The sequence below is a fragment of the Zeus faber genome, assembly GCF_960531495.2.
Source record: "Zeus faber genome assembly, chromosome: 14".
Lineage (NCBI taxonomy): Eukaryota > Metazoa > Chordata > Actinopteri > Zeiformes > Zeidae > Zeus > Zeus faber.
Genome location: NC_137200.1, coordinates 12457891 through 12483612, shown reverse-complemented (window position 1 = coordinate 12483612; position 25722 = coordinate 12457891). Strand labels below are relative to the sequence as shown.

Genomic DNA, 25722 nt, shown 5'->3' with positions numbered 1-25722 from the left:
GACCCTGTCCTGCCCACTTCCTTGATGAAGACACTCTTGGTATAGACCAGTTGTGATAAAGTTTGACCCTTGAACCCCACCCCCCCACCCCTCTCCTCTACACAATGGACACAAGACATCACAAACATTGACCCCAAGCCCCATCCCCATCCCTGGATGATGACACCTTGAAAATACAACCACCCAAACACAGTTTACAGCAATAAATCGTCCCACATACAGTACATCTTTCGATGGAGCTTCGATCGCTTACAGAGAGAGAACGTCTAAAAACACATGAAGAGTGTTACCTATATACAGAGGACATTGCAAGTTATAACAGTCAAAGATTGGCCTAGGATGGACGGAGCTGCGTTGTGGGTGCGGGCGTTCAGCTGACAGAAAGACGGACCACTACTTAACACCGAGCAGATGAAGTACCAGAAGTTTCCAAATAGTAAATTCTAATAAGTGGCTGCCCGCTTGTTTAAATTCCCTTTTTCCTGCGAGGTGGTCGTGGTTTTTCAAACAGTAATCTCTCTGCTGGTATTGAAGTCATCGCTGCAGTTATTCGGGGGGAGCGGTGGGGGTTGGTTTCGGCGTAGCCTGCAGCTACAGTCCAGAGGGCGATGGTTTAGAATCGTCATCGCTGGTTCAAGTCAATTCTGTTGAGAATTTTGCTTGGACTCATCCCAACGCGCGCGGCTGAAATGTCGCTCCGCAGGCGTCGACTTAAGATCTGCTTAAGATTCCAGGTGTCCCCGATGATTGTTGAGTTTTCGTTTTTGAGAAATTCGAGAGAGCCATCTTAACGTACAGTCATGTCATGTGGTACGGACGGAGACACGCTTCACAACAACACTCATTGCTAAGTTAGTACACAATACCAGCTCGCAACTGACCTGTAGACGCGGTAAGTACGCAGGGAGGCTCTTCGGCCTCGTCCAGAGACATGACCCTGTTTATCTCAGTGGGAAGGCGTGTACACATACATACAGTACATATACACAGAACAGACACAGTCAATAGAAAACAACTTACTCCGAAACCGATTATTGCCCCTTTCAACTGTACATCCCAGCAATGATTTTAGGTTTTTGTGCAGCAATGTTGTCCCCTCTTTGAAGGTTTGTGCTATATATATACTGTCTGTCTGTAGGTCTTATTAATCCCTTGATCGACCGCGAAAGTCGAGTTTTAAAATTCTATACTTTACTGTCTGAATCGGTCCAAAAGCCCCCGTGGACACGATTGGACTTGTTTGCTATAGACAGACACGTCCCTAAGTCGCTTTACTAAGATCTTTACCACATTCCAGCCTTTCACCATTAGCTTTCCTGTCCAGAAATATAAGACAACCAAATACCACCCCCTCTCTTGATAGATGCCGTGGAAAAATTCTATTAGTGGAGGCAGGATATCTACTATCCCATTCACCCCTACGCAACGCTTGAGTCCTTCGCTAATATGGAGACTACAGGGTGTTAAACTAGACAATTTCAGGATGGGACTGACGCTCGGGAGAGGGGTGACACCGGTGGGAGTGGGCACTGGGAAGTCTCAGACCGTTTTTCCGATCGGCAAAGGCCGAAGAATCGCACCCCCCCCCCACCCCCTCGTCTGACGGCGAATTCGGCTCCCTGTCTGGCTCTCGGTGCGATGGTTTCACTACGTCCAGAGCGGTCGGGGTGGAAAGTACAGGAGTTAAGCTCAGAAAGAAAAAAATAAAATAAACTGCGTTTTTGTACAGAATCCCGACGCTGACTCACAGAAAGTACAAGACTACTACACACCAGGGACAGTTCCTACACAGACACGTGAAGAAGACGGTTGGTGAGGTTGAATGATGTTGCGACAGCTGTAAAAAGACAGAAGCGTGGAATGCACGGTGCGTGTGATCACATCTCCTATTAGTTAAGTCAGTGTATGAGGTTTTGTTCACATCCCAACATGGAACCTGGGTCTGGCTCAGTGCTTTCATCGGTAGTTTCAGTGCAGTTACACACGAGTACCTGGTAACACAACGATTTATACCTGGTACCTGACATCTATCACATAGGAATGCAAAACGTTTTTTTTAAATAAAGACACGCACAAAACCCCTACGTAGTCAGTCATCCAAACATATACAAGAGAGCACAAAAATACATCTCTGATTTCATATTGGTAATGTGACGCTGGCGTTAAAAAAACAAACAAACTCATAAGAGACTCAAGTTGCAATGTCGATGCGGCGCGATAAAATGTAAAAAAAGGTCTCTTCCACATCTGTCCGTGATACTTTTGACATCAGGTCATGAACGCAATTTCCGACAGATGATACGAGCGCGAACTGGCGTGTTTCGTTTTTGTTTGTGGGGTTTTTTTTGTTTTTTTTTGTTTGTTTTTTTTTGTTGTTTTGTTTGTTTTTTTTAAACGAGATGCTCAGAAATCAACAACACACGTCAATAGACCCTTGGTAAAGTTTGCATGGAGTAAAGTGCGTGCAAACGATCCAGTCAGAGAAAGAGATGCGTCGTCCGCCCGGTGTGATTCGAGTCGGGACTGAGCTGGGAGTGGCGGGGCGGGGGGGGGGGAGTTTTTGAGCAGTTTCTTCTTCTTCTTCTTCTTCTTCTTCTTCTTCTTTACGTCAGGAAAAGGATTGTGAAGCTTCCACACAGCCGTCACGGTATCGTCACGAGCCGCCGTCATCATCATCATCATCATCATCATCATCATCGATTTAACAGGCAAAACTTTGCGTTATCATTCGGAAATGCCAACTCAAAAAGAGGATGAGTTCTGATTGAGGGGGGCTCCGGTTTCCCAGTCTCCCAGAGGAGGTGGAGGTGGAGAAGGGGGGCTGGGCGGGGCTGGGCGGGGCTGGGCGGGGCGGCGGACGAAAGGTGAGCGGACTCCTCACGCCTTCATCTCCGGTCTGATTTGATCTGTTTTTCTCCTGGTCGTCATCTCTCTCTCTGCCACCGTCCTCTTCCTTCCTGCGTCGGGTTTGGTTGTGGATTGGTTTGCTTTGCCTCTCTCTCTCTCTCTCTCTCACACACGCTTTCTCTCTCTCTCTGACTCTCTCTTCTCCATCTCTTTCTTTCGCCCCCTCCCCCCTCCCCCTAGCTTCGACGCCATGGTCACGCCATCGTTCCTACATGAAGTGCATCTGCAGGGGGATAGAGGAACGGAGAGTGATCAGCCGTCTTTTGACGAGCTCAGTCAATGGTTGGAGTTCAGAAACACCATCGCTCTTTTTATATCAATGAATTGTGTGTATTTTCTTGTTTTTTTTGCACTTTGCAACAAACAACAGGGGGTGGGGGTGACTGTTTCTCCAAGAAAGACGTGCAAAGGCAGAGCGGAGCGCCTTTTTTTGGTGTTCTGTTTTTTAAAATCGGAATATCAATTGTCAACTTTCGATAAAATAAATAATATCAGCCCAAATAACAGCCGTATCTCAGAAGGCGCCGCTGTGTGGTTTCAGTGGGAGCAATTTAGTGGGGACAATAACTCCTTTCCCGATATAATATTTCATCACGGCAGGAGAACGGCGTAGCAACAATAGTGTTTTAAATGAGTCCAGATTCCAGAATAAACAACTTTATTTAGCCGCTAGGACAAAGGGAGTTTACAGACGACGAGCAGTTGGCGGATTTATTTTCTTCTATTTATGTTTTTCTTGAATCTTGTTCCGTGTGCGGGCCTGATGTGAAAGCTTTTTTTGTTTTCTGTCGCCGGATGTATGAGTGGAACGTGAGTGTGCATGCGCGTGTCCGTGCATCACCTGTGTCCCCGGAATAGGTCCGAAGGGGTTGGTGGGTCTCAGGACCGGCTGGTTGTACATGACGGGCTGGGGGGCCATCATAGGCACCCCTCCCATCTGGTGACCCACCTGGGCAGGCAGCTGGGAACGGGAGGGGCAAACCGTAAAAAGCAGAAAGGGGAAACAGCAAATAAAGGAGAAGGTGGAAGAGGGAAAATTCAATAGATTGAATTTCTTCCTTTTTTTGGGGAATGAATTTTTCTTCAGACTTTTAACACTTACACAGACGGCGTAGTTGTGATATTTACTGCTTTGACAAATAGGCCCAGTTGGGCTGTTCCTAATGACGTTATGGATAATCATTCTGATGATGACTGTCGGCAGTCGGGGAAACATATGAAGGCAGGCAATTCAACAGCGGATTGATTGAAGCGGGAACAGTGGCTGGCTGGTATTCAACAGCGGTAACATTATGGAGGTCGGAGGCCTATTGTCTACACTCGGACAACAGCGCCGCAAGCCGGTACGTCGGCGACGTTGAGGTAACGTTAACATCCAGGCTCGGACGTAGCGGATCACCCATCAGGCAACAACATTCAGTCTGTTTTAAGGCAATCTCATTCGTCAAAACGTCTTCGCTCTTTTCGTGAATTGATGTTCGAGTAGCTCCCAAAGTAGCTCACACATGTTAAAAGTAAGTCAGCGTAGACTCGATGTTCTTGCCGCATTCACTTGAACTGGTCAATATCACATCGCCGCCAGCAGCTCAGGGCAAAGATAGATTATAGGTCCAAGGGGGGGCGGTAAAAGTGTTTTGTTGTTACATATTGCTTGTAAAATACCCAAAATGCATTTTTCTATGAATTCATACTTAATATAAGACACAACTTTTAAACATAGACCATATGAGACTGTATATCAGCGAACCCTACGTGCAAAAGCCCCAAATGCTGGGTTGGGAAAATGATGGTCGCTTACCATTCCATAAACAGGCACTTGGGGTGTCGTCATAGGAAAAGCCACTGGTGCCGGAGCCTGGAGAGGCACAGATTGTGGTTGATGTTAGACTTTAGAGCCAAAATAGCAAGTATAAAAAAAAAAAAGGGGGGGTAAAAGATGCTCTTATGATTTGGTTCGACCATTCATTTGTAAATGAAGCTTCCGGGACGGCAGTGTGGGCCCTCCTAAACACGTTGAAACGTGAAGTTTAAACATCTGAACTATGCAGCGTTGGACAACGGTGTTTGTAAGGCCAGCGCGGCTCTGGGCCCATCACCTGTTGCGATGTTGCGCAAAGGTGGGTCGTTGCATTTTTCAAAAACGACCCTTTTAACTGCGCCCTGCCTAGTCGGAAACAGCAAAGTATTGTATCCCTCCCACATTACAGTTTTGAGTTTGTAGTTTTATCTTATTCAAATCAACTTATGAAACTTACTTAATACTAACTATAACTGCAGAGCAATTGGCTATTCGATCATTTCAAACATTATGTGAGTTTAAAAAAAGTAGAACTAAGATAAAGCGGTATGAGCCGGGCAATAGAGCAATGGCGATGGCGACAGATGAACAAAACCCGTATCCCAATAACCAAATGTTAGTAAAAGTATGAAAATAAGACATAAAAAATAAAGCGAGAGCTTTGAGAGTGTAAGGAGAGGACACCGAGCGGCGAAGCTGCTTTCTGTACTTACATAGCCAGTATAGATCATGCCATTCTGTCGAGAAAACAAAGAGAGAAGATAAAAAAGTCAGATGGAGTAATATAATGTGGCTATTTTTTTTTATTATTGTTTTTATTTTTATTTTTATTTTTTTTTTTAAGGTCTGCAAAACGCTCAAACAGAACAGGGCTCCCTGTGTCCTCGTTCACACTCGTGGACCGAAAAGATGAGCCTGACTGTTTTGCGATTTTGTCAAAATACATACAATTTACTGAGTCAAGTCGAAGACTTTAAAAAGCAGCGAGTCCAACTCTTGGACCAATTGGACTGATAGAGATACCAGGGCCCTCCGCACCAAATGTCAAATTTCATACATTAACCGCCTCTTTTCCTTGGACTGAGGGGGGCTTTATCACTTTTATCACCTCAGCGAGACAAATAATCAATTTTTTTTTTTTAAAAGGGGAAGAAGGGGAAGGTTGCTTTCCACTGTCTCATGGGCAGAGGGGGCTTACGTGGGCGCCTGGACTAAGAATGAGAACAAAACCTCTTTAACCCGACCGGACCTCACCATCTGAGGGACGGGCATGGGGGCGGGGGCCATGTGGTGGGTGGCATGCGTCCAGTTGGTGTTGGCGCACATGGTCTTGGACTGCCAGCCGCCGCCTCCCGTCGGCTTCTTCTCCACCAGCTGACTCCACTGGAGCTCCGGCCTGATGCACACACGTGCACAGGCAGACACACACACACACACACACACAGTCATGAATGAATCACACATAGAAACCGATCTTGAAAGGCAGCGGCGAGGCAGGATTTGCTTTCGGCTCAACTCTGAATGTCAAACAATCCACTCACTTTTTGGCTGTCGTCCCCCCAAACTGCAGGTCTGAGGATGCAGAGAGAGAGAGAGAGAGAGAGAGAGAGAGAGAGAGAGAGAGAGCGAGACAACAATGTGACAATCAATGATGGGAAAGATGCAGAAGAAAAGGGTAAAAAAAAAAAAAAAAAAAGTGAGTTTGTTGAGAGACTCACTGCCAACTAGGTTGGCTAAGGAGGAGTCCAAATCATTTGGCAGCATTTTCCCAGAGTGCAACAGTGCTCCGTGGCTGTGGATTTGAGTGGGCGGCGCCGGCTTTAGCAGGTCTCCTGGCCGTCGCCAGGTTATCACGGTGAAATCAGAGAAAGAGAAGAGGAGGAGGAGGAAGGCGGTTAGAGGCGGTGGAATGAACTGTCACAAATCATGTGTCACCAGCTGCGTGTGCTCCTGTCTTTTACTGCCTCTGAGACGTGTGTATGTTGTTTACGCTGAATTGTGTGTGTTTGTGTGGGTGTGTGGGTCCTACCTCCCCAGGCATTGTTATTGTTGGGCACAGTGTGTGTGGTCTGGATGGGGGTGAAGCTCTGCTGCAGGGTGAACAGCTCACTGGTCAGGTTTGGCACACTGGAGGAGGGGAGGAAGAGGAGCAGGGAGGAGGAGCGACGGAGGACACGTCGCGCCCGGCGGTGTATATATTAAATTCTTTTGTACGATTAAGCACGTCGAAATATCACATCGGCATTATTTGATACGACCGGCGTCAACTTTTTTGTCTTCAATGAGTGGTAAGAAAAATAATGTTTTGTCGAAACGTCATGTTGGCGAATCGCATTTTGTCCAAAGATTTACCAGTAGAGAAGATTCAGAAGGATATGTGACACGTCAGCACACATCTTTTAACAGTCATTCCTTGACCGGTTTCCTGATGATAGCTCACATTTATTCGATTCTCGATACGGCCTCTATTTACCTTTCTGATATGGTGAGAAACCAACCTTAACGTTATCCACTGGTCACGCCGACAACTACGGTAGCTTGTATTTTTTTTGCCAAAGTCACTTTAAAGGCAGAAGAAGTGCCATTGTTTTGACGCGGACTGAATTTGCTTTGAACGAGATCAGAAGATCATTCCAAAGGTAGGTCTCTCACCACATCGTGAGAGCCGTCATCAGCCGTCATACCGTCCTTTAAGGCGGCAATAAATACGTTAAGTCACGCGGCGGGAATAGATTCGATGTCTGGTCTCACTGGTTGTTGACGGGTACGACGGGGGAGTTGGAGAAGAGGTCGGCGGCTCCTCCACTGCTGTTGGCACTGCCCACGGACTGGGCACCGGGGGATACGTTGGGCGTCTGAATGTCGATCACCTTCGGCCCCTCGTCCTGTGGGGAAAGAAAGGGAAAGAGGTTCTGAGTGTTTGGAAGGGGGGTTGTGGAGACAGGATGTATGTGAGAGGGATTTTAGAATGTCAAAAATGTTATGAAACCTAATATTACATAAGACTGAAACCCTTTTTTTTTTTTTTTTACAGGGACAAGGACCGAAAACACCACCATGGTCAAGTTTTTCCGCACATTTTTAGACTTTTCCTCTTTTTTTTTTTTTGCCTAAATGAAATTCAAAACAGGTCATACAGGTGCGGAATACACCCCCGCTGTGAATGTCTGTATCTAGAAGGGAAATAAAATTAAATGCATGAAAGGTGTGTTGAAGGACACTGCACCTTGTGTTGTTGGAGTCTGTTGTCGTCCATCTTGTCGTCCACACGGCTGAGAGATATTCCAGTGCTGGAGGGACAGAACACAGCACTGTACAACGTACTGGTTCTTGGGGGTGGAGGGGGCATCACACACATGCAACATGACACAATACTCTTCATTTTTTTATTACTTATTAATAATTTGATTCCTTATTTTAAATTGATTTATTATGACCTTTTATTTTGTAGGTTTTCCTTCAAAATTTCCTTTCATAGGTTTATCTTTTATTTATATTATTTTCTGTTATTTGCAGGTTATATTTGTTGTTTATAACTAGGTTTAGTGTATATTAACATGTGTTATTGTGTACAGTTAACTGTTTTTTTCAATTTTTACTGTATATTGTATATTTATTTTTTAATACTTCATTGTATTGCTTTGTTATTGTTTTGCCAGCGTTTTGATGTGAGCTGTTGAGACACGGAAATCTCCCTCTGGGACGATAAATGATATATCTATCTATCTATCTGTCTGTCTATGTATCCATCTGTCAGTCTGTCTATAGTATTTTGAATTGTGCCACACTTTGCGTTGGTACAAGTTATGTGGTATACGTTCACAGTAGTAGTAGTAGTAGAGGTGTTACTAACCATAGTGGGGCTACAGTACATGTGTTTTATTGAGCGCTGACCTGCTGGCGGCCGAGAGCTCCTTGATCTTCCGTCCCTCCAGAGACGCTAGGTGCTGCTCCAGGGCCTCCAGGAGGGAGCTGGGAGCCTGGGATGGAGGGATGGTGGGGGAAGGAATATCGGAGGAGTGTGGGAGGGGGCGGCGGGTGAGGGGGGGGGGGGGGTGTTACCGTAGCATTACCAACCGAGAAGCGCTCGGCCCGGCAGACACACGGTTTCCACTCATCCTCCATTCACACCTCTTTCTCACTCTCTCCACCCTCTGCCTCTCCCACGCTCTCTCTCTCTCTCTCTCTCTCTCTCTCTCTCTCGCGCTCTCTCTCTCTCTCGCGCTCTCTCTCGGGCACAGCAACACACACTCGCATAGAGCTGCACAAACAAAAACAAATCAACACAAGACCTTTGAGTTATATCCACTTGGCCTGTCCACTTGAACACCTTTTTTTTTTTCTTTGTATTTTTTTTTTTTTTTCTTTTGTTTGTTTGTTTGTTTTGCATCGGGACGCTGGTTTAGGTGTCGTCAGGTCTGGTTGAACAAGCATGCAGAGATCAGCGCCAGATCATGCAAGCTACGGCTAAGTCCACAGCAGGACTGACCAATCAGGACAGAGCAGGACAGAGCGCCGTTCCCGCAGCACTCCAGAGTGCACGACAGACACGCCTAGTCACCTACCAAGCCCATGCACAGTGGTGCACAAATCTACACGCAACACACGCGCGCACACACACACAGACGCACATTCAGAAATTTAAGAATCACATTTCAGAAAAATAAATAAATAAAGAGTTAACCCGTGGATTCCACTTTTGATCAAATTTGGAATTTACTGGTTCCAATTCAAGTAATGCTGGTTTCGCCGATTCTCAAGGCTAGGCAGTGGATTATTGAGGCTGGAAGCCAAGGATGTTAACTTCCTGAAAAGCAACTTGTCTGGTGAAAAGCTGGTATGCACATTAGGTCAGAGCTGTCGGACAGCATCGTCCAGAGGGAAACAAAAAAGAAAGATGAATGGCTTCATTTGCTACACATGTGATACCAATGTTTTCGGCCAGAAACTTACATTTCAGTCTCGGTAAAAAGAATAAAAAATAATAAAAAACACTCTGAACACAAGCAAAAAAATAAATTAAAAAAAAGGAGGAAAGATCTCTCATATACTTATTTTTAAGGGGAAGGGGGGAGGGGAGAGAGACAAATGCGAATTCTGGAAATCCTTCTTCAGAGAAATCTAGAATATGCTAAATCAAAACAGAGCTTAGTATCGACATGTGTCACTATGGAGTTGACGAGGGGCACATAGGGTCTTCATGAGAACTGCAGAGATGACACGCCTAGACAAATGAAACCTCCCCCCCCCCCTTCAGATTTGACATCATCTCATTACGGGCCACACCAGAAATGTAAAGATCTGCATCACGCACAAGCGACGGCATCCTGTGCAGAACTTATGATGGCATTATGTGCACCTATCCAAGTCGGACTTGCAGAACCCTATTTAGGACAAACCATTCGCTGCTCTCCCCACAGCTAATGCAAAGGGACGTTGGTGTTTTCAGACAAGTGTTGTTGACATTCAGCTAGACTGGGCTCAAATGGAGAGATGCGTTTCTGGAATACGGCATAAATGGAGAGGGGACTCTTGAATGGAGGGACTAAGCCTTGACGTTTTCACTGCGGAGAATGCAGCAGAAACACTAACAGCGCACTTGAAGGAATCTTAAGCACCGGCATTAAAATCCAAACAGATAAATATACAAAAAAACAATCAGTGGCATCTGAAAATGGAGCCCTACGGGAGGAGATTAAAAAAAGAAAGAATAAAACGTTGAAACACTGCCGTCAAACCAATACGATAAAGCGAGATTCAAAATTCCTTCTGCTGTGATTCAGGTGAGAATATAAATCTATTTCTCTCTTTTAAGAGAAAAGCAAGCTCACGGGGTACAGTCTAAGGACGTGCTCCTAACTAGTCTGCAGTCTAGACTGAACGGAAAGAAAGAGAGAGAAAGAAAGAAAGAAAGAAACAAAGAAAGAGAGAAAGAAAGAAAGAGAAGGTAGAAGGAGTTAGAGAGAAGGAAGTGGAAGGCAGCTGCAGTGTCGGCAGGTCTGTAGGGTGAGTAGGGAACGGAAGCGTTTAGAATGAAGCATTATGGGATTGACTTGATTGGTCGACTGGTTGGTTGACTGATTGATTGGTTGATTGATTGACTGATTGATTGATTGATTGATTGATTGAGATGAGATGTAGACTGACCTGTGTGAGATCGGGGCTGTCGCCCTGATCTATCCCAACTTGCTGTGTCACAAAAAAAAGGGGGGAGGAGGGGGATAGGGGATAGGGGAGGAGGAAGGCAAAACAAAATGAAACAAATGTAATAAACAAAAATAAACAAAACAAAAATTAAAAAAAACAAGGGGTAAACAAAACCCAACAAATTGGAGATAGGAAGAAACGAAAATAAAAAAAAACAACCCCAACCAAAAAAAGGGAAGAGGCATGTGAAAGGAGGAGGAAGAAGAGGAGCAGGAGGAGGAAGAGGGAGAGAGAGGAATCAAACCGAAGCATTCATTACTTCATGCAGTGGCTGGAAATTAAACAAATAAACGACAACTGGAGGGGGGAGGAGGGGGAGGTATACACATACACACACACACACACACACACACACACACACACACACACACACACTTATATAGTTTCTCACACACACACACACAAACACACAGAGAAACACAGCTCTGGAGACTGGTTTGAAATGAATGCTGGACGGGCGATGCACAGAAAGGGCAGACAACAGGTCACGTGACTGCGAGGTGAGAAACATCCAAAAAGGAAGGAGGACGCTGAACCCAAAAGAGGAGGGAGGGAGGGAGGGAGGGGCACAAATGACACAAACAAACACTTCTGTTAGACAGGTAAATGAATGGGTCCTTAAAGTCAACGTTAGTCCGTTTTTTTGGATTGTTTGTTTGTTTGTCTATTTGGTTGGGGGGCGGGGGTGGTTGGTTTTGGGGCGGATGGGGGGCGGGATTGAGCTGATAACACAAACCTTCTCCCAATTAGAAAACAATGGAGATTGAAGAAGCGTTAAGCGGCGATAAAAATCCACGTCTACGAAGGACACGGCGGCTTGTTTACGGAGAAGCGCGGATATTTAGAGTCGAGGAAACAGCCATGGGAGGGGAAAAAAGGAGAAGGGGGGAGGACTTTTCTTTTTTTTAAGGGAGGTGTATATATATATATATATAAATATAAATATATATATATATATATATATATGAAGGGAAAAAAACAGCTTGCTGGGTCATGCAGTACAGGCATGTAAACAGGCAGCACGAGAAGGGTCCTGGATGCTCTAAGCGAGGGGCTCTCTGATAGGCTAGGACTCGGCCATTCATCACTGTCTTGGGGGAGAAAAAGCCCCGCCCCCCCCAGGCGAGGTCAGGCGAACAGAGGGACAGAGCGAGCGAGAGAGAGAGAGAGAGAGAGAGGGAGGGAGAGAGAGGGAGGGAGGGAGGGAGGAGCTAAACGCAAAGAAGAGGGGAGATTAGGAAAAGGTAGAATAGGAAGCCGTCCCCGGACTCTGATCTACAATCAGTTTGAGTTTGTCCTTCCCTCGTGACCGAGGTTCCACTGCACTGGCGGTAGATCAGGTCGCAAGAGGTCGCACATTCCACCCGTAACTATTTAAAGTGCATCGCAAAAAGTTTAAAGCAGGTTGTCCCTTTTTCGTGTGTTTGGAGTACAAATATGAAATATGAAATATGAAATATGAATTCCAAGGGGAAACGATCCATCGATCGTGTGGCCCGTTTCGGTCACGTCTAAAGCCCGTCCGCCGAGAGGGACGGGGCGGGAGGGCGGAGACAAGCCAAACCTTCTGCGATGCTCTCCAGACAAAAAGACAAGTCTCACATTTTCAAGGTGGCGTTTTTTTTGGGGCTCCCCTCGCGGAGACGCACCGACAGGCAAGACATTACCTCCGCCACTTTGAGGAACTCGGACAGTTTTGTCATTCTGTTAAGAAAGGTCTTGTAGATCTCCAACGCTTCTTTACACTGATTCTTCTTCATGTCAAAGTATTTTTCTGCAGAGTGGGGGCAGAGGGTGGGTCACAAAAAAACGAATTTCATTCAGGCCAAAGAAATACATTGGAGAACAGCAATGGTGCCTTGTTGCTGACACATCTTTTAATACTGAGAAATAATCAATTTTCTTAAGTATTACAATGTTGTATTGTAATATAATATTTCTATTGTATTTGTTTACAAATGAGTAATCCAAGATGTATTTATTGTCCCTTTCTTGGCTTGGCTAGGTTGCCATGGAGTGCCTCTAATGTGTTGGGTTAGGGTTAGGGTTAACCCTAAAACCTAACCCTAACAATGACTGTAATGTGCATCAGCTTCATAATAGGTGTTCTATTTGTGAGAATAGTTCCAACTGGTCAAAATGGTTGAACAAAAAAAACAAACAAATTGCAATAAATTGTTATATCAATCGAATATCATATCAATAATACTTAGTGGATGGGAATAATTGCAGCATTGCGAAAACACTTGAGAATAGTGATGGTATTACATCATGAATCGCCGCCGAGTCCCAACTTTACGACTCAGTATAATAGACTATTCACACGGTACTTTCAGAATTCTCCCGAGGCAGATAAAGCTGATATATTAGCACACTATGGAGGTTAAAACAAAGTGTTTTTGGTGACAGTTTGTTATTTTGGTTATTGGCCCCACTACCAGTCTTTGACTAAAACTTAAGAGAGGATGGGGATTAACAGAGCACTCCTACCTGATGACCGGACAGAGTTTGGTTTCTCTCAAAGATAAACTACTGGTAAATTATTAGTAGAATGCAACCTAGACCTTTGTGTTTGTGTGTGTGTGTGTGTGTGTGTGTGTGTGTGTGTGTGTGTGACTGTGCGTGCGTGCGTGCGTGCGTGCGTGCGTGACATTCACCCAGCATGTTTATCACCCCCTCATTGTAGGCGGCGAACAACCGTATCGAGTCCTTAAAGAGCAACATGAAAGCAGCGTTGATCACGCCGTTGGTCAGTTCATTAGAGTTGGGCTGGAGGGAGGAAGAGAGGAACAGAGAAAGATAAAAAGAGAAAGAAAGAAAGAAAGAAAGAAAGATAGAAAGAAAGAAAGCTAAATGAGGTGATCTTACTTAATTTATTTGTTTTTAATATGAAAGCCACATGCTGTATACATTATATTTTACTAACCGATTTGTTTTCCACCCTGGTACTGTACACACAGTATATGCACAGATTTTATTTGATATGTACTTGTGCAAAAACTTGCACAATTTCCCAATAGTTAATATAGAGGTTTATTGGTTATTGTTTATCGTCAGGTTTATTGTCAAATATTTCTTTGCAATCAATTCTTAATCTATCTATCTATCTATCTATCTATCTATCTATCTATCTATCTATCTATCTATCTATCTATCTAACTACATTCTAGTATTGTTTCTTAAATGTAAATAAGCAATCTCCTGTAAAATTGTCCTCGGCAGAGAATCCCACACACCAAACTGTGTCGAAACTGCGGTGGAAACCTTGCACCTTGCACCCCACGGAACCTCTTCATTCCGTACGCAGTGCGACTGATACCGTTTGGTTTGTTTTACGTGAGATGAACGTACCTGAAAGTCCAGAAGTGCATCCAACTGGTTCTGAATGATTGGAAGAGTCTTGATCAGTTTCTCTGTGTTCATGGTGCGCATCACACCCTCAGCCCTGGCAGCAGCACATACAACACGCAAAAAGAAAAAACACACAAAAAAAAAAAACCCCCACCAGATATAAACCCATGTGTAATTCAATGGATGAGCAACAGCGGCATCAGAAATTGGTACTAAGTCAGGGGTCCTGATCACAGGAGAAATCCTGGGAGTTATTTTGCTATAATGACCCGCACGCTGTGCATTATCCCACTTATTACACGGCCACTTACTTAAAAAAAAATTGAGACTGAATTGAAATTATTTTTTTATGCCTACTTTTAAAACTGTATGTCTACTTTTATAACTAGTATGAGTATTTCTGTAAATAGTATCCCTAGTTTCCTAACTAGTATGCCTATTTCCGAATTAGAATGCCTACTTTTATAACTGGTATGCCTATTTCTGTAAATAGTATTCCTAGTTTTCTAACTAGTATGCCTACTTTTTTTTAATATATATTTTATATTGTTTATAGTGCTTACCTTGATATGCTCGCTATTTTCTGCTGTCCCCTTTTTGCTGCTGGAACAATGTAAATTTCCCCGGTGTGGGACTAATTAAGGTTTATCTTATCTTATCTTATAACTAGTGTGCCTATTTCTGTAAATAGTATTCCTAGTTTTCTAACTAGTATGCCTAGCACGGTCGTCCACGACACCAACAACATCCACTATTTGCCGCCCTCCAAAAAACACAACTTTGTCCTACATATGACGAACCTATTCACTGTTATTAAGCGTTAGCATGTAGGCGAAGTGACGGGAGGGGAAGTGACCGTTGCCCTTGACAACGGTCATCATTAACAATTCAGCGGTCATTTTTCAGAAACAACAGAGCGCCGATTGCCGCTACGGACCAATCGGAATGGGGTATTCCACAGAGCCGCTGTGTAATAATGTGGATTAAAGGCAAGTGGAAGTTTTCACTTTTGACGAAAAAAAAAAAAAAAGGTATCTGCAGCTGGATGAACTACCACGCGCTTTCACACGTTAGGTCGATGAACACCTTCATATACATCTGTCGGAAAAAAAACAAAGCATTTTTGTCACTTTGAAGGGCCCGCGTGTGTGCGTGCGTGTGTGCGTGTGTGCGTGTGTTACCCTCTCTTCATCTTGGTGAAGTCCACCGCCACTAGCCTGTACGACATGGCCTTTTCATTCAGGTAGCGGCTGTAGCGTCTGATGAAGGTCGACATGTCGTACCCTGGGAAAACGCACGGAGGAGCTGTTGGAATGAGCCAAACCATCCTGAATCCAGACCGGGGAAGGCGCTTGAGCGGGGGCGTCATTCCAGCGGCGGGCGGGGCACGGCGGGTCCGAGAAGAGCCGTACGGCGTGGAAGGGAGCGTGGCACGCGATGAATCAACTTCCCCAAGACGTGAACACATCGACACGTCTGAAAGCTGGGCTAGTTCCGTTTTCTAATTTTCGGCTATTTGCGTTTATTTTGCCATTTTTATTTATTTCATTTGTTATCCTATTCTATTGTATTATGTTATTTTACTTTTTTTTTTTTTTTTTTTTTTGTATTTTACTATTGTTTTTATTTTTTATTTTACAGAAGGTTTTCTAATGATCATGCTCTCTCTGTCTATATGTAAATGTACTTGGAATAAACTGCGAATGAGCTGTATTCATGCTGCCTGCAGCAGAACACCCAACACTACTAATGTCTAATTAAGACAAATCCACGCTCGGATGAATAAACGGAGGAAATGCGTATGATATTGCGCATTTAAGGGACGGCCTGCAGAGGGGTTGTTGATAAGAGCTCCATAGCCAAGGGGGGTCCGGACGTAAAAACAAAACTGTTTGTCGGATGTGCAGCATTGTTGACTTTATATATATGTCGCCCCAAATGGTTGTTACTCACCTTGTAGTGCAGCCTTATCTAGAAAGTTGTTGAGGTTGAAGAGTGTGTTTCTGGAGGCGAGGTACTGGATCAATCTCTGATGGAGGAGAGAGGGAGAGAGAGAGAGAGCGCGCAACGGTCAATGATTTTTGCTGTCAATAGGGTCAATCAGTGGTCAGTTATTTCTGAATAATGAGCTGTGAATAATGACCGTTGTCACGGGCAACCGCGTCTCCAAATAATCTCTTGAACTCGATTGAACTTGAAGTTTCACATCCCGCGTATCACCCGGCCTACATGCTAATGCTTACACTAGCTAGTGGCACCATCTTGTGACGCTAAATTGTACAATGGAAACTGCAATGGAAGACTTGAAGAGAGGGGATACTAGTCGTTAAACTAAATTAATACTACTATCATATAAAACTAAGTATACTAGTCGTAAAACTAAGAATACTAGTTATAGGACTAGGCATACTCGTTATAAGACAAGACATACTAGTGATAAAATGAGGTATCTTAGTTATAAAACTATACACGGTTGTTATATAACTAGACATACTAGTTATATAACTGGGGATACAAGTTATAAAAGTATGCATGCTAGTTATAACTGGGGTTACTAGTTATACAACTAGGCATACTGGTTATGGAACTAGGCATACTAGTTATAAAACTAAGCACACTAGTTATAAAAATAGGCATACTAGTTATAAAACTAAGCACACTAGTTATAAAAATAGGCATACTAGTTATAAAACAAGGCATACTAGTTATAAGACTAGGCATGTTTGTTATAGGACAAGGCATACTAGTTATAAGACTAGACATACAATTAGGCAGCCTAGTTATAAAACTAGACATCCTAGTTATAAAAATAGGCATACTAATTATATAACTAGACAAACTAGTTATATAACTGGGGATACAAGTTATAAAAGTATGCATGCTAGTTATAAGACTAGACATACTAGTTATAACTGGGCATACTAGTTATAAAAGTAGGCATACTAATTACAGAAATAGGCATACTCGTTATAAAAGTAGGAATACAATTTACAGACAGACTAAACATACTAGCTAAATAACTGGGGATACTAGTTTTACAACTAGGTATATTGATTATAAGGCACATAAACACTACATAGTAGTTATAAAATTTGGCATACTAGTTATATAGTTAAAAAAACCTTTATAACTAGACATACAAGTTATAAAACTAGGCATACAAGTTAATAAATCACTTCAAATCAATACTCCCTCAAGGCTCAATGTATTCTGTTATTTAGTCAGTAACTGTGTAATAAGCGGGATAATGTGCAGCCAGCAGGGCATTATCCCCCAGAAAAATCATCAACTACAACAACCACAACCCTTTTCTCCTGCCCTGCTTAATACAACGTAAGAACTAAAGGTCAATAAGAAAAATCATATATGGGGTTTGAACTGGACTGACTGCACAACTGCAAAGAGCCTCAGAACCTGAAGAACCTCGGTGGTGAACAGGTGCTGAGTCGGACGTCCCTGCGTGGGCTGCTCACCTCGTTTCCATACATCATGAGGTGGTGTGTGGTGATGAGGGCTTTGAAGACCACAATCCAGCTGTTGCTGGCCGTGCGCTCCAGCAGCGTGTCCGCCAGGTGAGGCACGCTGACATTCAGCTCATTGGTGCAGTGGATCAGGTCTGGAGGTCAGAAGTGATGAGTCAGTGAGTGAGCACTGTGAAAGCATTTATTATCACCATAAGTCTGTCATTTTCCAAAACGAACCTACCTGAAATATCTCCCTACCTCATATCGTGAACACTTAAGACTGTTGTGACGATGTCATAACTTCGCCATGACACAAGGGATGATAAATGACAATATTGATTTATCTCCTAACGCTCATTATCATTATCATTATTATTATTATTATTATTATTACAAGGGGGCTGGACCCTAATTGTTTTTGCTCAGATTTATACTCAGTTGTTACACTAATCTCTGTCGCAATGTAGCTGAATGTTATTCTCCCTTGTAAGTCGCTTTGGATAAAAGCGTCTGCCAAATGACTAAATGTAAATGTAAATGTAAATGTATTATTAATCTTCTTGGTATTCTTCGGGCTAAAAGTATCTGAAACGCAGCAACCGCAGTGCTGTACGCACAGACATTGTTGAGGTCTCGTTGGAACTGGGAAGTTTCAGAAATCTCGTGGTTCAAGTTTGATCAACAGTGATGTATATTTGGAGCAGGAGTTGGTGCTAAACCGTTGCAAATCTACCGGAAGTTGAGGAACGTTGGCGCACCCTGATTAGTTCGAGGAGCGGGACGCTTTGTGACATCATCACCTGATGTCATGGTAAGTCCGGTTCTCCGGCTGCTCGTTCGCATCCTGAGAGTTGCGTCGCGCAGACCTGGTCGCTCCGCGTGGTATTTGCGCTTGTTCGCGGCTGCAGATCGGAGGAGCCGATGCCACGTTCAATGCAAACTCGGAAAATTCGAAAGTCGCGCCGCATTTCACAGAACCCCCACAGGACAAAACTGTCGATACGAAACGGTGTGTCCGGTGTGGGGGTGGTGTGGTTTAAGCGGCCGCACCTGTCTCAGGGTCGAGGTAATTGTCCAACTGCTCCCGGCTTGTTACATCTCGCCACTCTCTACAATAAACTGGTGTGTTCGCAACATCTCTGCCTGTCTCAATGTGTGGGAGGGCCCTGAAAACGCCACTCTGCTGGCGTGTGGCAGGCTGCCATCTGCCGGGATGAGACTACGCGGTTATCATGTCAGATTAGGCGATCATAGTGCCGTCGATTCTTGCCGCGTCTCGGTCGGGAGACGCCCCAACGCTGCAAGTACGACCCCGACCGATCATCCTTTGCGTGAGTTCATAGGTCGCCGGGGGGGGGGGGGGGGGGGGCGAGTTCATAGGTTGTCGGGGGGCAAGGGTCAAAAACCGTCAACAATCCCGGCTACAGAAGCGCAATGTGTGACGATGGCGGTCTTGTGTTCCGAAAATAAAAATAAAAGAAGGAAAAAGCGATTGTGGACCCGTTCCCGTGTAGAGCCGATCGTTTGGACAATCCGTGTCGGCAACGGACGTGCATTTTGAATAATTTTTCCACCTCACCGTCTCCCCGCGCCTCAGTTCCCTCTGCTTCACTTCGCCGTGTTTGCATACAGGTAAGTGCACACACTGGTCAACGTCATGGAACGTGTCGTGGGAGTTGTCAGACCGGGCAGGAATACAATACAAAAAAAAAACAAAAGAAAACGGACATGCCGGACCTTTCGTCGGGGTTGCCACCGATTATGTCACGCCGCACGGGGTAAAGGCGCCCGTTCGTCGTTCCTGGCGGTCATATGTGTGCCCGGCGCTGGAGATTTGTCGGCCGCGACAAAATCGGGCTGAATTTGTGTAGTCTGATCCGGGCACGACGGAAACTCAGAAAACCGTGATAGGCTGCTGTTCTCAACCTTTTCTGCTGCGTCTCCCTCTTGCAGGATTTCACACACTGCAGCATTTTTTTTATTTTGTGTTCTGGTTCACCGTCAGCCATTTCCATTATACGATAGTACTTTTTTTTTTTTTTGTCTTTCAACCCCCCCCCAACCAGGCTTCCAACTCCAACTCCCCCTTCCCCCCGTGTGTGTCCTTAGTTACCGTTGCTACGTCCAGCAAACATTGCTCTAAATAAGGAGTTTGCAGCTGAAAATCGCGCAACGAACCGGCAAACTCGGGAGGTGACATTGCTGTCGTTCCTTGTGTTGTAACAGCAGAATATTCAGACTTGGAAGAGTCGCGTAGCGCCATTCGATTGATCATCAATCAACTTGATTGACTACCATCACGCAGCCTTATCGATTTATCGGGTTTATTTCGAGCGACTGAAAGAACGGACTGTCCAAGCGGTGCGACGTAAGAATTGTTTTGTGGCGATAGAGATCCCAGCGAGATGATTGCCTTGTTGATTGAGTTTCTGCCGGGAAACATCTCAGGACGGCTACTCGATACAGTTCCAAAACCACATTAACAAAAGGCCAATATCGTTTTGGTTTTTTTGTCGTTTGTTTTTTTTGCCGACGGTACCTTGCAACGTCTGGAGCAACGGCATTCCATCACTTACAGTGCGCATTGCTCAACCTCCGGGTGAAATTTAATGAAGAGGTGATTATCGAAGGAATTGAAATAGCTTTTGTCTTTTGTGCTAGAACTGAGATGACCCTGAGCCCGGCGCTCACAAGCGTACAGTATATCTAGAGAGTAAGTTGCCTCTCTGTTGCTAATGTTATACATATCAAAGTGTACACCCCTACTGTTCCAAGGATCTGTGTATGTGTGTGTGTGTGTGTGTGTGTGTGTGTGTGTTTGTGTAGAATCTTCTCGTTTGAGGATACAGTACATACTACCAGTACACTTTAGTTTACCACCCGTGTATGGCATTATCAAAAACATGCATCACATGTAGCTCAGGTCGTTTCCACGGTGACGTAGACCCGTCGGTGTGGTGACGCAGCGGCGTCAACGTTGCGAGACCAGAGAAAGCAGAGAAACCGAAACAGTTTCCCAATTGTAAAATCATCGCCACTGTTGGGCCATATGTTAAGACACAAATAGTACACCGCTCGTGTGCTGCTGGTAACACTTAGTCATACACCATTAAAGGGGTCGGTGGCGAGCGACGCGTTTATCTCGGTCACTCGTGTGAGCAGATTGAGTTTGTCCAGTCACCGCAGCCAGGGCATAAAACCCCCTTTCCCCTAAAGACAAGACCCACGTGGATCAATGCGGACTTGGTTCTCTCAGGAATATCTCCCACTGCGGGCTTGGTGCCGCGCACACCCATCTCACTGAACGCACCTTTGACCGAGACAGTCCCACCACAATTTTTTTTTTCTTTTCTTTTTTCCATAACCTCTTCAACTATTTGTTGAATAAATTGAAAGCACTTACACTACTTGCACCCAGAATTGTTGAGTGGGCAATAATTCATCAAAGGGATGGGCCATGAATCAAGTAGAATTCAATCATTTGGGGGGTGTCCACTGCCGTACTGGACTACCATGAACCTGCGTGTCACCCCATGTCTACTGTGTGTGTGTGTGTGTGTGTGTGTGCGCGCACACACCGGAAGTGAAATCATTTGTAAATCTTTCAGTGTGCTAATTGGCAGAGGGTCATTTTGGCCTGATTAGTATTCCAGCCGTGCCGAGCTGTTCCCGCAGCCTCCCTCCGCTATCTCAGCCATGCAGAACATTGCCTTGTGGAATATCCTATTACCACGTCTGTCATGCTCATCATTCGCCACGGATAGTAAATAATCACCAGTGGCCGCTGGAGTCACCCAGTGGGCCGTCAAGGTCGCGACACCGAAAAGAAGAACGGCGCGGTGACTGGACACGCGGCGCGGGCGTACGGCCGCGGCCACGTGGGGCGGTAGGTGACGCGCCTGGATCGCGGCGCGCGACTGCGATTGAGCGTCTTCAACGGTTCGGACGCTTTTAGGCCGTCCTTCTGATTCACTCCACTGTGTCCGAAAAAAATGAATAAAAAAATGTCAAAACTGTGGATTGACACATTTGGCACGAATCGTGATAAATTATGGGGTTTTTTTCACTTGTTTTATTTCTGCGCCGTCCCTTTTAAAATACAAAAATTTAAAATACCAACTTTACTCCCTCTAGATCGTCACAATGTTTTTTCAAATGTTTGAATTGATTTATTTAAAGTGTCAATCTACAGATAGTTTTTTGGTTTTTTTTCTTCATCCAGGTTAACCCTCATCCTTGCTCAGAAGTTTTCCCACCTCTCGACTGATGGATTTGGGGTTATTCTTGGGCGCTTGAGGTGCCGTTCTCTAGGCGTTGTTCTTTTTTGTGAATGTTCACCCATCTTGACAGTTTACTGACCACAACTAGCTATGCTGCTCTATCAAATTCCCTGCGGCTGCCTTTCCACTTCTTGCACGCAAGGCTTTTCGTATTCTTGCCGGGAAAGGTGGACCCCGCCGCCAATAGGTTTGTGTGATATCCAAAATGTTATATCGCGATGCAGTCCCGCCGAAATATTCACGTTTACATAATGTGCGTGTGGAAAGGATCCCTCGCTCAGCACGCGAACAGTGACGAAATATCTGCGTAGAATTAAAAAAAAAAAATTGTACTTATTTTGGGATTCTCAGCATGAGAAATACGCGGCGTGGCGTGTGCAAACTGGTTGATATGCATGCGTCTCACAGTCAAAGCGTGAGACTTGGCAGCTCTGTATAACAATCTTTTTTTTTTAAAAGCGTATTTTATAATATCATTTTAATGAACCAAAACCCTCCATTCGCTTCCTCGCCGTTGCGCGTGTGCCTCCACATGCATCCGCTCTGCGCACGCAAGTGAACGAGCTTTATTGCATACGGTGGCAAATATCCCGATTTTTTATATTATCGAATATCTGGCGGAGCCGAGCCGCCAACAATGGAAAAACCATATAGAGGAGACACACACACATCGCATATACATGAAATAGCTGTTTCTTATAAAGTGCCAGCTAATTATAGTATCAATTATTGTTTTTTGAACACAGTAATCTCACAGATTACCACTTTAATAACAGTAATTAAACCAAGCAACTTGAAAAACAGCGGCCTCTTATTTCCAGAAATGACAAGGCGGAGCAGTCGCTGCCGAGTAAGGAATGGATCACGTCCACACGAGCGTTGGAGCCGCTCTGAACCACCAAAGAATTGCATTGTTGGCCGATAAGCAGCTCCGGCGGAGCAGTGGGCAGATTTGGATTTTTACAATACACACGCAGGTCTATAATCCGTACGGAATTTTCAGGAACTTCCAGGAGTCATTCACACTATCATGCACACATCATGACACACTAGAGACTGTTTAGGTCTCCTAATGAGGGGCTTTATTCCCCTGCAACTAAAAATCAAACAGTGATACAACTGTCCGTAGTTTTATCCTTGAGTTTATTTTTTAAAATTCATGCCATTATAACGTCGTGCATATTTTTCTCCGATTTTTCCATCCCTGGAGAACTTTCTTTACACAGTAATCATGAATTCTGAAAGGGTGCTCTAAAAATGTGTCAATCTTATAACTCATAAAGAATAGACGTCCTCACTGGCGTTAAACAGCTTCGGCCTTCAGTTGTGGAAGAGCGAGAGTGCAGTTTTGCTCGGGAAACACAGCGTCCTGGCGCTATTGGCACAGCTGCACTCACTGATTCCACTACAGTGCAGAACATAACCTACATTCAAGCTCCATTCATTTCAAATACTCACGGTTGAGGAGAGAGCTATAGGCTTACGGCCGCGGCCTCCGAGAAGCTGCTCACCGACCGCATCCATATTCCACGACTACTGCCGGATCACGTACAACTTGATTGAATGTATAGCTAAAAAGATATCACAGTCAAGAAAAACCTGAGTCTTTGATGATCTCTTATCGCCAGATCTACACCTTGGGTTCAATGTGATTGACACCTCCTCTCCACGGCGAAAAAAAAAAAAGCTGGATTTTTCAGCCGTTCAAAGGGCTGATGTCTATTGAAGATTCACTGAATCGCATTAGGGCCATAATTAGTCACTGTTATCACGGAAGAGTGGCATAAAGGCCTTCCAGCTGTAAGATATGCAAATCCTCCAAATAAAACATGATTTTAAGACCATCTCTGACGTGCATTATCCCACAGTAGATAGAACTAACTTCGACGTGACGGGGACCAGGCCGGTGAGGCGCGTGCTTTTAAGGTGGATGCGTTGAATAGCTTGTCAGGGAGCCCAGATTTTTCCTCGGCCCTGAGAACGACGAGCTGATCGGTTGCCAAACTTTGTTGGCTGGCTGGCCGGCTGGAAGGAAGGAAGGGGGGCGGGTACGGGGTTGAATGGCCGACTGGCAGGCTGGTTGGCTGACTGCCTAGTTGTTTTTCTGGAAGACCGATTCAGCCAATGTCTTTCCTGATTAGCCATCTTGCGACCCCACCGTCTTTCAAACGCGCTGTCTGTGTGTCTCAACGTCTGACTGGCAGCGACATTGATTACCTGCGCTCCTCATTGATTGTGTCAAGTAATTATACCGAGGTAGAAAAGCCACCTAACCTAATAATCACTAGTTAAAGGCTACACCAGGCAAACCCCCTTCTCATCCCTCTCGTTAATACCACCGGTAATGGGCACACCACAATAATCCTGCATTGACACAATAATATTAAAAGTACCCAGTGTCCCGCCTGGAGGGGTCATTGGACACATTTATATTGAGGTACCCAACGTCCAACTTCTCTTCTTTCCACTACACCCTACAGTGCTGTACTTCTCTACAGACCACAGACGCACAGTGGTGGACACTAGCCATGAACTTGACATGAATGAGAGGGCGATCGGTGATCCCAACCCACCCACGCGGATTCAAATAGGACCCAGAGATAAGAGGAGATCCTATTAAAATGGTAATGCTGTGCGAAAAACACAGTGTACAGAAAGTGTCCGGTCTCCTGAGGGTGATGCTGCCGCCGCTGCCGCTGCCGCTGCCGCTGCCGCTGATGCTGCTAGTGTGAATAATGGATCGACAGGCCTACACTGTGGTGTGGAGCTGCTGTTTGCAGTGGACTGATGAGCCTACCTGAGTGGCCCGTTTCCCCCGAATGACATGCACAGACAGAAAATAGGATTTAACCTATAGTCACATTGATGATGGGTTTCACGCAATCATTCTGGATGAATGTGCAGGCTCTGCAGCCGTATGAGGGCATTCGTTCCATTTCGGACATTTCATGGGGCTGAGGGCCAACCGGGCCCCTTGGAGGAGAGAGAAAAAAAAAAAAAAAAGAAGAAGAAGGGGAAAAAAAAAAAAAAAAAAGATGGGATGATGTGAGGAAATGCATTCGTCATCCCAGACGTACTTAACCTACAGTCAAGGTGCTTCTTCTTGGGTCCGCTGACTTCGTGCGTCGTGGCCTTGCACACCGCCTTGCTGATGGCGGACCCGGTCATGCTGTGCTGCGCGGCGGCGATCCGGTCCGTGAGAGACTGTCCCGACATGTTTCCAGCGGGGAGGCAGGCGAGGAGGCGAGGAGACCCGGGATCGGAAAGACGTCTTTACCGGCGGGGGGGGAGGGAGGTCTGCCCTCTGCGCGAGTCGGCCGTCTGAGCAGAACACACACTGGCGCGGATCCGATGGGCGAATTCATGCGGCGTTCAAATCAAAACGGTTTCGGTCGCATCCGAGGGAAAGCCGTCGTCGAGCGCTCGGACCGAGAGAGACCCCGCGGGTGGGTGACGGCGGGAGCGGCGGTGGGAGAAGGAATGGGGATGAAGACTACAATGTCAAATGGCTTCGGTAGCCTGTGGTACAGTCGGAGGTCGCGCTGCTACGGTGTACAGTAGGCTGCGGTGTATCCCTGAAGCAGATGCCGGTCGGGACTCAGAGGGATGCTGCCCCGCGATAAAAAAAAAAACAAAACAAAAAACGACAGATCCCAACGTCGAGCGGGTGGTAAATGGTTATGAAAAGACACTCCACACCCGATTATCGATTCTA

At 45.3% G+C, this 25722-nt stretch overlaps 2 protein-coding genes across 2 annotated transcripts in view; one reads left to right on the top strand and one right to left on the bottom strand.

Annotated features, from left to right (window-relative positions):
• rbm14a (RNA binding motif protein 14a) overlaps positions 1-7761 on the top strand; it is a gene marked incomplete at its 5' end in the record, with an annotated part of 17300 nt that extends 9539 nt beyond the window's left edge. The window contains one exon of the transcript XR_013844494.1: positions 7740-7761. The remainder of the gene's footprint in view (positions 1-7739) is intronic.
• Positions 168-25722, bottom strand: LOC307240199 (phosphatidylinositol-binding clathrin assembly protein-like). The gene is made up of 19 exons (XM_080013887.1): positions 25094-25722; positions 17737-17879; positions 16217-16292; positions 15445-15547; positions 14264-14357; positions 13570-13681; positions 12580-12686; positions 10853-10894; positions 8600-8685; positions 7932-7995; positions 7457-7590; positions 6735-6832; positions 6424-6537; positions 6247-6277; positions 5960-6101; positions 5419-5442; positions 4706-4762; positions 3749-3868; positions 168-3130 (listed from the first exon to the last, which is right to left on the bottom strand). Exons 1-19 carry the CDS (start codon positions 25221-25223, stop codon positions 3116-3118), a joined length of 1692 nt encoding a protein of 563 aa, XP_079870013.1. The 5' UTR covers positions 25224-25722; the 3' UTR covers positions 168-3115.